Source organism: Oncorhynchus mykiss, chromosome 21, assembly GCF_057628025.1.
Source record: "Oncorhynchus mykiss isolate SJ-2025 chromosome 21, ASM5762802v1, whole genome shotgun sequence".
Lineage (NCBI taxonomy): Eukaryota > Metazoa > Chordata > Actinopteri > Salmoniformes > Salmonidae > Oncorhynchus > Oncorhynchus mykiss.
The window spans coordinates 3422497-3437629 of NC_143042.1; the positions used below are offsets into that span (position 1 = coordinate 3422497).

Consider the following 15133-nt stretch of genomic DNA (forward strand, 5'->3'; position numbering starts at 1 on the left):
CCAGCTACCTGACAGTTGGAATCACTAAAAGCTGATGAGACAGAGGTACAGAACCAGCTACCTGACAGTTAGAATCACTAGAAGCTGATGAGACAGAGGTACAGAACCAGCTACCTGACAGTTGGAATCACTAGAAGCTGATGAGACAGAGGTACAGAACCAGCTACCTGACAGTTGGAATCACTAGAAGCTGATGAGACAGAGGTACAGAACCAGCTGTGTGTTTTGGAGATGACGGATCCACTGTTTCAAAACTGATGTGATGAAAGGCTTTGTGTGTCACACCCTGATCTGTTTCTCCTGCCTTTGTGGTTGTCTCCACCGCCCTTCAGGTGTCGCCAATCTTCATCATTATCCCCAGTGTATTTATACCTGTGTTCTCTGTTTATCTGTTGCCAGTTTGTTTTGTTTTGTCAAGCCTACCAGCGTTTTTTTCACGTGCCCCTCTCTGTCCTTAGTTCCTTTTTTCCCAGTTTTGACCATTCTGCCTGCCCTGAGCCTGCCTGCTATTCTGTACCTTTCAGACTGCTCTGGATTACTGACCTCTGCCCTGAGCCTGCCTGCTGTTCTGTACCTTTCAGACCACCCTGGATTACTGACCTCTGCCCTGAGCCTGCCTGCTGTTCTGTACCTTTCACACCGCTCTGGATTACTGACCTCTGCCTAAACCTCTGTGAAACTCCCAAAATCATATCCATCCGTTATACTAATTTAACGCAATGGTTGTGTGTGGTCATAGATTGATTTCAGCGCAGTTTTGATTGGGACAGTGCCATCGTGTTGCTTGAGACGTGCCAAGGGCCTAGCCGCCGAAAGTAGGGGTGCTGAGGGTGCGCTCCCCCTGTCGACAAAACATAATCATCAACTCGATTTTGACAAACAGGATATATTCTGTCATTCGTTGGAGGTTATCTAGCAAGCTTAGCAACGTTGGTCATTTGACTTGTGTTTGACTGCCGTTAGAGAGTGTTTATGATTTGACAACACTATAGCCTACTTGTGGTGCGCTCTGTGCGTCGTGAGACAGCCTAGGCCTACTGCTGAAATTCGCTGAATTATTTGAGGAACATGATAACGCTCTGAATTTATGGATGGCCTGTTTCACAATTACAACAATGTCATTGGCGACTCTATCGTTTCTGAAAATGTGTTTCACTTCCTGTGAAACCTTTACATAGTGACGCAGCCAAGCCGGCAAGGTGGCGCAGCGCCAATCTTATTTGGGGAGAACCCTGGCATAGTGACGCAGCCAAGCCGGCAAGGTGGCACAGCAACAATCTTATTTGGGGAGAACCCTGGCATAGTGACGCAGCCAAGCCGGCAAGGTGGCGCAGCAACAATCTTATTTGGGGAGAACCCTGGCATAGTGACCGTATCTTGATTTTAAACTCTTTAAATGGGCACTTCCAATTTTTGCAGTTTTTCCCAGGACACTGGATACATTATTCTCAGTATTGAAACTTAGTCGATTTTCAGGAAAATATGAATCCCTACAACATACCTTGAAGTATCCATGGGCCTGGTTCCTCTGTCCGAGCCAGATGGTGGTGTCAGAGGGAATGTCCATAGACGGATTCTCTATCACCCTCTCATAGATCCTAGAGGACGAGAGGAATACAAGGAGATACTATACTGTTTATACACAGAGCAGACTGCAGGAGAGCATACTGTTTATACACAGAACATACTGGAGGATAGAATACTGTTTATACACATAACATACTGGAGGACAGAATACTGTTTATACACAGAACATACTGGAGGACAGAATACTGTTTATACACAGAACATACTGGAGGACAGAATACTGTTTATACACAGAACATACTGGAGGATAGAATACTGTTTATACAGAACATACTGGAGGATAGAATACTGTTTATACAGAACATACTGGAGGATAGAATACTGTTTATACAGAACATACTGGAGGATAGAATACTGTTTATACAGAACATACTGGAGGATAGAATACTGTTTATACAGAACATACTGGAGGATAGAATACTGTTTATACAGAACATACTGGAGGATAGAATACTGTTTATACAGAACATACTGGAGGATAGAATACTGTTTATACAGAACATACTGGAGGATAGAATACTGTTTATACAGAACATACTGGAGGATAGAATACTGTTTATACAGAACATACTGGAGGATAGAATACTGTTTATACACAGAACATACTGGAGGATAGAATACTGTTTATACAGAACATACTGGAGGATAGAATACTGTTTATACACAGAACATACTGGAGGATAGAATACTGTTTATACACAGAACATACTGGAGGATAGAATACTGTTTATACACAGAACATACTGGAGGATAGAATACTGTTTATACAGAACATACTGGAGGATAGAATACTGTTTATACAGAACATACTGGAGGATAGAATAATGTTTATACACAGAACATACTGGAGGATAGAATACTGTTTATACACAGAACATACTGGAGGATAGAATACTGTTTATACAGAACATACTGGAGGACAGAATACTGTTTATACACAGAACATACTGGAGGACAGAATACTGTTTATACACAGAACATACTGGAGGATAGAATACTGTTTATACACAGAACATAATGGAGGATAGAATACTGTTTATACACAGAACATACTGGAGGATAGAATACTGTTTATACACAGAACATACTGGAGGATAGAATACTGTTTATACAGAACATACTGGAGGATCGAATACTGTTTATACACAGAACATACTGGAGGATAGAATACTGTTTATACACAGAACATACTGGAGGATAGAATACTGTTTATACACAGAACATAATGGAGGATAGAATACTGTTTATACACAGAACATAATGGAGGATAGAATACTGTTTATACACAGAACATACTGGAGGATAGAATACTGTTTATACACAGAACATACTGGAGGATAGAATACTGTTTATACAGAACATACTGGAGGATAGAATACTGTTTATACACAGAACATACTGGAGGATAGAATACTGTTTATACAGAACATACTGGAGGATAGAATACTGTTTATACACAGAACATACTGGAGGATAGAATACTGTTTATACACAGAACATACTGGAGGATAGAATACTGTTTATACACAGAACATACTGGAGGATAGAATACTGTTTATACACAGAACATACTGGAGGATAGAATACTGTTTATACACAGAACATAATGGAGGATAGAATACTGTTTATACACAGAACATACTGGAGGATAGAATACTGTTTATACACAGAACATACTGGAGGATAGAATACTGTTTATACACAGAACATACTGGAGGATAGAATACTGTTTATACACAGAACATACTGGAGGATAGAATACTGTTTATACACAGAACATACTGGAGGATAGAATACTGTTTATACACAGAACATACTGGAGGATAGAATACTGTTTATACACAGAACATACTGGAGGATAGAATACTGTTTATACAGAACATACTGGAGGATAGAATACTGTTTATACAGAACATACTGGAGGATAGAATACTGTTTATACACAGAACATACTGGAGGATAGAATACTGTTTATACAGAACATACTGGAGGATAGAATACTGTTTATACAGAACATACTGGAGGATAGAATACTGTTTATATACAGAACATAATTCAAATAGATGACACAGTGTTTGCATTTTACATTCCATTAGGAAAAATGTTTCCTGCCCTGCTTTAGGAGACACAACAGCAGTACTACCCAAGGCTGTAGTTGTTCACTCCCAGCCCTGCTTTAGGAGACACAACAGCAGTACTACCCAGGGCTGTAGTTGTTCACTCCCAGCCCTGCTTTAGGAGACACAACAGCAGTACTACCCAAGGCTGTAGTTGTTCACTCCCAGCCCTGCTTTAGGAGACACAACAGCAGTACTACCCAAGGCTGTAGTTGTTCACTCCCAGCCCTGCTTTAGGAGACACAACAGCAGTACTACCCAGGGCCGTAGTTCTTCACTCCCAGCCCTGCTTTAGGAGACACAACAGCAGTACTACCCAGGGCTGTAGTTCTTTACTCCCAGCCCTGCTTTAGGAGACACAACAGCAGTACTACCCAGGGCTGTAGTTCTTCACTCCCAGCCCTGCTTTAGGAGACACAACAGCGGTACTACCCAGGGCTGTAGTTCTTCACTCCCAGCCCTGCTTTAGGAGACACAACAGCAGTACTACCCAAGGCTGTAGTTGTTCACTCCCAGCCCTGCTTTAGGAGACACAACAGCAGTACTACCCAGGGCTGTAGTTCTTCACTCCCAGCCCTGCTTTAGCAGACACAACAGCAGTACTACCCAAGGCTGTAGTTGTTCACTCCCAGCCCTGCTTTAGGAGACACAACAGCAGTACTACCCAAGGCTGTAGTTGTTCACTCCCAGCCCTGCTTTAGGAGACACAACAGCAGTACTACCCAAGGCTGTAGTTGTTCACTCCCAGCCCTGCTTTAGGAGACACAACAGCAGTACTACCCAAGGCTGTAGTTGTTCACTCCCAGCCCTGCTTTAGGAGACACAACAGCAGTACTACCCAAGGCTGTAGTTGTTCACTCCCAGCCCTGCTTTAGGAGACACAACAGCAGTACTACCCAGGGCCGTAGTTCTTCACTCCCAGCCCTGCTTTAGGAGACACAACAGCAGTACTACCCAGGGCTGTAGTTCTTCACTCCCAGCCCTGCTTTAGGAGACACAACAGCAGTACTACCCAGGGCTGTAGTTGTTCACTCCCAGCCCTGCTTTAGGAGACACAACAGCAGTACTACCCAGGGCCGTAGTTCTTCACTCCCAGCCCTGCTTTAGGAGACACAACAGCAGTACTACCCAGGGCAGTAGTTCTTCACTCCCAGCCCTGCTTTAGGAGACACAACAGCGGTACTACCCAGGGCTGTAGTTCTTCACTCCCAGCCCTGCTTTAGGAGACACAACAGCAGTACTACCCAGGGCTGTAGTTCTTCACTCCCAGCCCTGCTTTAGGAGACACAACAGCGATACTACCCAGGGCTGTAGTTGTTCACTCCCAGCCCTGCTTTAGGAGACACAACAGCAGTACTACCCAGGCTGTAGTTGTTCACTCCCAGCCCTGCTCACGTTCAGCCTTCCACAATAACACCTGCTTCACCAGATCATCAAGACCTGGATGATTGGTTTATTAGCTGACTCAGGTGTTATAGTGCTGGGTTGTTACACCATCCCGCTCACCATTGGCATCCCTAACACTTCCAACACCCCGACAGCGTCATGGTGCAAATAATACGCAGCATCATCTGGATCTGTGTGCAACAAAAGTTCAACATTCACCTTCTGCTACCGTTTCTGGCACGCCGTCTACACATACAGTTTGACCCATACGTTCGATAAATCCAACATATGCACCACACAGAACACACTGCAGCTGCCTCTGCAATGCTGTGCTGCAAGGCATACGCAGCGTTTCATTGGAAAGTCTTTCTGGTGTACATGAATGTCTTTCTGGTGTACCAAAACGCAGTGACGCTGTCGGTGTGTTCCAAGCGTAAAGCAGTGGTACCCTAAAGGTATTCTCTCTCCCTCCATTCACGACAACCCTTTCTGCTCTCTCTGTGTCTCTCAATTCAATTCATGTGCTTTATTGGCATGGGAAACATATGTTAACATTGCCAAAGCAAGTGAAGTACACTACCATTCAAAAGTTTTAAAGAAAATCTATTTTTTGTCCATTAAAATAACATCAAATTGATCAGAAATACAGTGTAGACATTGTTAATGTTGTGAATGACTATTGTAGCTGGAAACGGCTGATTTTTAATGGAATATCTACATAGGTGTACAGAGGTTCATCATCAGCAATCATCACTCCTGTGTTCCAATGGCACGTTGTGTTAGCTAATCCAAGTCTATCATTTTAAAAGGCTAATTGATCGTTAGGACAAGTACATTAGAGTGTCTAGTTTGAGAACACCAGTCTCAACGTCAACAGTGAAGAGGCGACTCCGCGATGCTGGCCTTCTAGGCAGAGTTCCTCTCTCCAGTGTCTGTGTTCTTTTCCCCATCTTAATCTTATCCAGTCTGAGATATGGCTTTTTCTTTGCAACTCTGCCTAGAAGGCCAGCATCCCGGAGTCGCCTCTTCACTGTTGACGTTGAGAATGGTGTTTTGCGGGTACTATTTAATGAAGCTGCCAGTTGAGGACTTGTGAGGCATCTGTTTCTCAAACTAGACACTCTAATGTACTTGTCCTCTTGCTCAGTTGTGCACCAGGACCTACACAGTGTTGTACGAGATCTTCAGTTTCTTGGCAAATTCTCGCATGGAATAGCCTTCATTTCTCAGAAAGAGAATAGACTGACTAGTTTCAGAAGAAAGTTCTTTGTTTCTAGACATTTTGAGCCTGTAATCGAACCCACAAATGCTCATGCTCTAGATACTCAACTAGTCTAAAGATGGCTGGTATAATATTTTATTGGTTCTTTACAATTTTTTACAATCGCTAAGACCCATTTCTCAATACTTAGGCCACTTTTTCAAAACTCTTCACACAGTGAGCATAACAGCAGTCTATGTGGGCTAAACTATGGATAATTTTTCATTGCTTTGGCACAAAATGCATTCAATGACTACATCTTTCAATTTCCATGAACTCTTTTCTCACTCAGACACAACCACCACCAAAACTCTGTGTACCTACAGGCCAATTTGCACATGTTTACATACTCTTTTCAAAACTGTTAAACTTAAGTTTAAACCCTAAAATAACACAAAATTGAATAAGACATACATTTCCTACATTTCTACAGTAATACCGTTTTGAGATGTATTCTAAATCTAAAAAATGAAATACTATCAAAACAATTAGGCCAACCACAGCTGATTCCCATTGTAGCTGAACACCTACCCAGGTGTTAGTCTTTCAATTTCATTACCGTCTATACAAAAGGGGACATCTTAGGAATAATGCTGTACTGTAATGTAAACATGGACCCAGACAGAGATAGAGAAGTGGCTGACAGAGGAAGAAGAGTGGCTGGGAGAGGAAGAGGAAGAGGGAGAGGAGTACGTATGCATGGTGGAAGAAGACTGAGAGGAAGATCAAGAGCTGTAGTCTCACATGAGATTAGGGCCACTATAATTGATCATGTGATAAATCATGGTCTATCAATGAGAGAGGCTGGTCTGAGAGTGCAGCCAAATCTGCAACACTCAACAGTGCCATCTATTCTGAGAAATGTCCGGCTAAACAACAGGTAAGATGTTCGTTCTGCAAGGGCATCTGACTGAACCGAGCATTACAGAAGTCAGTTGAGCAAAGCCTCCAAACCTACCTGTGTGTAATTGAGCAAAGCCTCCAAACCTACCTGTGTGTAATTGTAATTGTTTTTGTATTCCGGCTTAGGACCCAACGGTTACCTCCTACAGGCGGGAGAGGTAGGATGTTCACTGCTGTGCAGGAAACTGCAATCGTTGATATGGTTATCAGAAACAATGGCATAAAACTCACAGATTCGGGACGAGTGTTGGCAGGCAATGTAAGCATAACAAATATTTCTAGAGTCCTGAAACAACATCAAGTCAGGATGAAGCAGTTGTACACTGTCCCCTTTGAGAGGAACTCTGAGCGAGTCAAGCAACTCAGGAACCAATAAGTCCAGGTAAGATGACTATATAATACAGAACTGGTTTTGAACTAAACCAAACAGGGCAGAGGCACACAATGGCATGTTTTAAGGTATAATGCAAACTACCGTAATAGCCTAACTCTTATGTTGCCTTGTGGATTTATTTTAGAGAGTCATGGAGATTGAAGCCAGGCAAACACCCCACATATTCATCTTTGTGGAGTAGGCTGGTTTCAACTTGGCCAAAACACGGCGACGAGGAAGGAATGTTATTGGGAAAAGAGCCTCAGTGGATGTCCCGGGCCAGAGGGGTGACAATATCACAATGTGTGGAGCAATATCCTCTGTTGGATTTCTGTTAGACAAACTGCTAATTGGGCCAAACAACACCGAGCGTCTCATTACATTCCTGGATGACCTCTATGGAAGGGGTGGGTCAGGTGAGGAAAGGGTTGCAGTGAGGCGGAAACGTTTGTAATTGTATGGGACAATGTGGCATTTCACCCCTCCCATACAGTCACAGAGTGGTTTGCAGCCCATCCCAGGATGATGTCCCTTTTCCTCCCACCTTACTCTCCATTCCACAACCCCATAGAGGAATTATTTTCCTCCTTCCTTACTCTCTATTCCTCAACCCCATAGAGGAATTATTTTCCTCCTTCCTTACTCTCTATTCCTCAACCCCATAGAGGAATTATTTTCCTCCTTCCTTACTCTCTATTCCTCAACCCCATAGAGGAATTATTTTCCTCCTTCCTTACTCTCTATTCCTCAACCCCATAGAGGAATTATTTTCCTCCTTCCTTACTCTCCATTCCTCAACCCCATAGAGGAATTATTTTCCTCCTTCCTTACTCTCCATTCCTCAACCCCATAGAGGAATTATTTTCCTCCTTCCTTACTCTCCATTCCTCAACCCCATAGAGGAATTATTTTCCTCCTTCCTTACTCTCTATTCCTCAACCCCATAGAGGAATTATTTTCCTCCTTCCTTACACTCCATTCCTCAACCCCATAGAGGAATTATTTTCCTCCTTCCTTACTCTCTATTCCTCAACCCCATAGAGGAATTATTTTCCTCCTTCCTTACTCTCCATTCCTCAACCCCATAGAGGAATTATTTTCCTCCTTCCTTACTCTCTATTCCTCAACCCCATAGAGGAATTATTTTCCTCCTTCCTTACTCTCCATTCCTCAACCCCATAGAGGAATTATTTTCCTCCTTCCTTACTCTCCATTCCTCAACCCCATAGAGGAATTATTTTCCTCCTTCCTTACTCTCCATTCCTCAACCCCATAGAGGAATTATTTTCCTCCTTCCTTACTCTCTATTCCTCAACCCCATAGAGGAATTATTTTCCTCCCACCTTACTCTCTATTCCTCAACCCCATAGAGGAATTATTTTCCTCGTGGAGGTAGAAGGTTTATGACCACCATCCACATGATCAAATGTCCCTCCTGGACGCAATGAATGTTGGATGCCTGGACATATCTGCAGAAGATTGCCAGGGATAGACTAGGCATGCCAACATATTCTTTCCTAGGTGTATTGCCCAGGATGACATAAGATGTGACGTGGATGAGAACCTGTGGCCAAATGCAGAAGACAGGGTTGACTAGCATTGGTACCGTATCTGTATCTGTAGATGGTGTACATACAAATGATTGTATTTTGGAATCACTCAATGCCATAAAATGACATAAAACATATTGGAGCACATTGCATCATGTCTGATACATTCCTGTAACATATACTGCAGTGAATTCTAAACAGTAGAGAGGTGTCATTCTTGTTTTGTACAGAAAACATTGTGTAATGCTACCTGTTGTTAGTGTTGTTTAGGTCGTTGTTTTATGACTGGCAAAATGTGCTCGTTGGGTGACAACCTTTGCCAGTGTTCTGGAACAACGAGTTGATTTCAGACATGTATGAAGTGTTTTGGTAGTTTTAGTACATTTTCAACGTGAAATGAACTGCTGTGCCAAGCTGAAAGTTAGTTAGGAGAACTGGGTGAAGAGTTTTGAAAAAGTGACCTAAGTATTGAGAAATGGGTCCTAGCGATTGTAAAAAAACTGTAATCAGCACAAATGCAAAAGGTTTTTCTAATGATCAATTAGCCTTTTAAAATGATAAACTTGGATTAGCTAACACAACATGCCGTGGGAACACAGGAGTGATGGTTGCTGATAATGGGCCTCTGTGCGCCTATGTAGATATTCCATTAAAAATCTGCCGTTTCCAGCTACAATAGTCATTTACAACATGAACAATGTCTACACTGCATTTCTGATCAATTTGATGTTATTTTAATGGACAAAAAATGTGATTTTCTTTCAAAAACAAGGACATTTCTAAGTGACCCCAAACTTTTGAACGGTAGTGTAAATAATAAACAAAAGTGAAATAAACAATAAAAATTAACATTAAACATTAACATTAAACTCTCTCTCCCTCTCCCCTCCCAGTGCCCACACTCACCTGTTACAGTCGACGTGCAGCACCACGTGGGAGACACTGACGGCCACAGACAGCTTGTGCCAACGGTCGTCTGCCAGGGAGTAGGGGAACCCCTCAGTGTGTTGCCGCTGGTCCCTGGTACGGTAGTGGAGACGGATCTCATTACGCTGCCCACTGCTCTCCAACTCCAGATACCTGGATAACAGACACACTCAATCTATTAGTATCTGTTAGAATGGCTGACGCCTGAGAGGTCATTGCTGTAGGTTTTTCCTTTTGAAACTACTGTTTCTGTGGTACAACGTGTCATCATTCAGAGCACTAAAAAGTGGGACTGAAAAGCTGCAGGGAAAAAGCTGCAGACACATTCAAACAAGTAAATCAACAGTAGTTGCATTGCTCTTAAAACTACAGGGACTACAGGGACTGCAGGGACTACAGGGACTACAGGGACTGCAGGGACTACAGGGACTACAGGGACTGCGGGGACTACGGGGACTACAGGGACAGCAGGGACTGCAGGGACTACAGGGACTACAGGGACTACGGGGACTGCAGGGACTACGGGGACTGCAGGGACTGCAGGGACTATGGGGACTGCAGGGACTACGGGGACTGCAGGGACTACGGGGACTGCGGGGACTACGGGGACTACGGGGACTGCGGGGACTACGGGGGCTGTGGGGCCTACGGGGACTACGGGGACTACAGGGACTGCGGTGACTACAGAAACTGTGGGGACTACGGGGACTGCAGGGACTACAAGGACTGCAGGAACTACAGGGACTACAGGGACTGCAGGGACTACAGGGACTACAGGGACTGCGGGGACTACGGGGACTACAGGGACAGCAGGGACTACAGGGACTACAGGGACAGCAGGGACTACAGGGACAGCAGGGACTACAGGGACTACAGGGACTACGGGGACTGCAGGGACTACGGGGACTGCAGGGACTGCAGGGACTATGGGGACTGCAGGGACTACGGGGACTGCAGGGACTACGGGGACTGCGGGGACTACGGGGACTACGGGGACTGCGGGGACTACGGGGACTGCAGGGACTACGGGGACTGCGGGGACTACGGGGACTGCAGGGACTACGGGGACTGCGGGGACTACGGGGACTGCGGGGACTACGGGGACTGCAGGAACTACAGGGACTACAGGGACTACAGTTGAAAACACTTACAAGAAAGAATTCCTCAATTACAGAGGAGAGTTTACGGAAGAGTTTACAGAGGAGTTTACGGAGGAGTTTACAGAGGAGTTTGTTTACGGAGGAGTTTACAGAGGAGAGTTTACAGAGGAGTTTACAGAGGAGAGTTTACAGAGGAGTTTACGAAGGAGATTACAGAGGAGTTTACAGAGGAGAGTTTACAGAGGAGTTTACAGAGGAGAGTTTACAGAGGAGTTTGTTTACGTAGGAGTTTACGTAGGAGTTTACAGAGGGGAGTTTACAGAGGAGTTTACAGAGGAGTTTACTGAGGAGTTTACGGAGGAGATTACAGAGGAGTTTACGGAGGAGTTTACAGAGGAGTTTACAGAGGAGAGTTTACAGAGGAGTTTACAGAGAAGTTTACAGAGGAGTTTACAGAGGAGTTTACATAGGAGTTTACAGAGGAGTTTACTGAGGAGTTTACGGAGGACATTACAGAGTAGTTTACGGAGGAGTTTACAGAGGAGTTTACAGAGGAGAGTTTACAGAGAAGTTTACAGAGGAGATTACAGATAAGTTTACAGAGGAGTTTACAGAGGAGTTTACATAGGAGTTTACAGAGGAGTTTACAGAGGAGAGTTTACAGAGAAGTTTACAGAGGAGATTACAGAGAAGTTTACAGAGGAGTTTACAGAGGAGTTTACATAGGAGTTTACAGAGGAGTTTACAGCCAGATTATTAATCTCTCTGATTAGAACACCCAGCCAGAGCATTCATCTCTCTGATTAGAACACCCAGCCAGAGTATTCATCTCTCTGGTCACTCTCTCTCTCTCCAGACTGCTAGAGCTAAAACTACACCTGCACCGACAGGTGTAGTTGTGTATGTGTGTGTGTGTGTGTGTGTGTGTGTGTGTGTGTGTGTGTGTGTGTGTGTGTGTGTGTGTTAATAAAGCACTGATCCATGAGTTAAAGGAAGATGACAGGTTGACTGTGACCTTAGAGGCCATGTCATCAATACTGTGTCTGGGGGGAGAAAATGTCACAGGTCTTTCTCCAACACTGACTACAGAAAATCAATCATTCGAGATATGCCTCTGTCTGTTTATCCATCTGCAGAAAGGTTTGGAAGTATGGAGGGATGGATTGATGGAGAGATGAAGGGATAGATTGAAGCCATTACATAAATGATTGGAAGAAAAAATAATTAGATAGATAGATAGATAGATAGATAGATAGATAGATAGATAGATAGATAGATAGATAGATAGATATATATTTGGCCCTAAACAAAGAGTACACAGTGGCAGAATACCTGACCACTGTGACTGACCCAAACTTAAGGAAAGCTTTGACTATGTACAGACTCAGTGAGCATAGCCTTGCTATTGAGAAAGGCCGCCGTAGGCAGACATGGCTCTCAAAAGACAGGCTATGTGCTCACTGCCCACAAAATGAGGTGGAAACTGAGCTGCACTTCCTAACCTCCTGCCCAAAGTATGACCATATTAGAGAGACATATTTCCCTCAGATTACACAGATCCACAAAGAATTCGAAAACAAATCCAATTTTGATAAACTCCCATATCTACTGGGTGAAATTCCACAGTGTGCCATCACAGCAGCAAGATTTGTGACCTGTTGCCACGAGAAAAGGGCAACCAGTGAAGAACAAACACCATTGTAAATACAACCCATATTTATGCTTATTTATTTTATCTTGTGTCCTTTAACCATTTGTACATTGTTAAAACACTGTATATATATATAATATGACATTTGGATTGTCTTTATTGTTTTGAAACTTCTGTATGTGTAATGTTTACTGTTAATTTTTTTTGTTTATTTCACTTTATATATTATCTACCTCACTTGCTTTGGCAATGTTAACACATGTTTCCCATGCCAATAAAGCCCCTTCAATTGAATTGAATAGATAGATAGATAGATAGATAGATAGATAGATAAATGGATAGATTGAAGCCATTACATCAGTGATTGGGAAGAAAGAGAGAACGATGTAGGGGCGGAGGGATAGAGGAATGGATGGATGAAGGGATAGATTGAAGCCATTACTAAAAGGACAGAGGAACATCAGAAGGATAGAGGGATAGAATGCTTCCACTGAAGAAAGGACCAGCTGATTTGCTCTGCTTCTCCCAAAGGATTTATTTTCCACATTTAAGATTAAAGAAAATGAAAAAATCCATATAAAGCTGTCCTTGGAGGTAGGAACAATGAAAACGGGGATAAATCATAATCTGACTGTTTAACCTAATATGGACTGTCTTCAGAACAACAACAGAGCCTTGGCAGTGAAGTGCTAATACTACTGTTCAAATGACCTCGTGAAAACCATGCCCAAATCACACACCATAAAAACAATGGCAGGCTGAACTTTATGAGATGACACTTGGGAAATCTTGACAGGTGGTACACAGTCTGATCTGTATGACTGGTTGGTGTAGGTCAGCGTTGTACTGCCGTTACCCAAGGCCCGGACCTTTCAGCTTCTTGCCTCTTTATTACAGGGTCCACATATGGAGTCCAGTGGTGGTTGGTGGAAATTTAAATGGGGAGGACTGGCTCATAGTAATGGCTCATAGTAATGGCTCATAGTAATGCCTCATAGTAATGCCTCATAGTAATGCCTCATAGTAATGCCTCATAGTAATGCCTCATAGTAATGCCTCATAGTAATGCCTCATAGTAATGCCTCATAGTAATGGCTGGAACGGAATTAATGGAATCTCATCAAATGCCTGTTTATTTATACCATTCCATTCACTTCGTTTCATCCTTTTTGGACTTCAACCAGGGTCCTCAATAGTGTCTCTGACTGGACTTCACCCAGGGTCATCTATAATGTCTCTGACTGGACTTCAACCAGGGTCCTCTATAGTGTCTGACTGGACTTCAACCAGGTTCCTCTATAGTGTCTCTGACTGGACTTCAACCAGGGTCCTCTACAGTGTCTGACTGGACTTCAACCAGGGTCCTCTATAGTGTCTGACTGGACTTCAACCAGGGTCCTCTATAGTGTCTGACTGGACTTCAACCAGGGTCCTCTATAGTGTCTGACTGGACTTCAACCAGGGTCCTCTATAGTGTCTAACTGGACTTCAACCAGGGCCCACTATAGTGTCTGACTGGACTTCAACCAGGGTCCTCTATAGTGTCTGACTGGACTTCAACCAGGTTCCTCTATAGTGTCTCTGACTGGACTTCAACTATAGTGTCTCTGACTGGACTTCAACCAGAGTCCTCTATAATGTCTGACTGGACTTCAACCAGGGTCCTCTATAATGTCTCTGACTGGACTTCAACCAGAGTCCTCTATAGTGTCTGACTGGACTTCAACCAGGGTCCTCTATAATGTCTCTGACTGGACTTCAACCAGAGTCCTCTATAGTGTCTGACTGGACTTCAACCAGGGTCCTCTATAATGTCTCTGACTGGACTTCAACCAGAGTCCTCTATAGTGTCTGACTGGACTTCAACCAGGGTCCTCTATAATGTCTCTGACTGGACTTCAACCAGGGTCCTCTATAGTGTCTAACTGGACTTCAACCAGGGTCCTCTATAGTGTCTGACTGGACTTCAACCAGGGTCCTCTATAGTGTCTGACTGGACTTCAACCAGGTTCCTCTATAGTGTCTCTGACTGGACTTCAACCAGGGTCCTCTATAGTGTCTAACTGGACTTCAACCAGGGTCCTCTATAGTGTCTGACTGGACTTCAACCAGGTTCCTCTATAGTGTCTCTGACTGGACTTCAACCAGGGTCCTCTATAGTGTCTAACTGGACTTCAACCAGGGTCCTCTATAGTGTCTAACTGGACTTCAACCAGGGTCCTCTACAGTGTCTGACTGGACTTCAACTATAGTGTCTCTGACTGGACTTCAACCAGGG

The 15133-nt window shown here is 43.7% G+C and overlaps 1 protein-coding gene across 2 annotated transcripts in view; it reads right to left on the bottom strand.

Moving 5' to 3' along the window:
* Window positions 1-15133, bottom strand: part of nell2b (NEL-like 2b) — a 113605-nt gene that overhangs the window by 77900 nt on the left and 20572 nt on the right. For both annotated transcript variants that reach the window (XM_090213480.1, XM_090213481.1), the window contains exons 4-5: window positions 10084-10257; window positions 1502-1598 (exon numbers count right to left, since the gene is read on the bottom strand). In XM_090213480.1, coding sequence (XP_090069606.1) covers window positions 1502-1598; window positions 10084-10257 — 271 coding nt within the window. The remainder of the gene's footprint in view (window positions 1-1501; window positions 1599-10083; window positions 10258-15133) is intronic.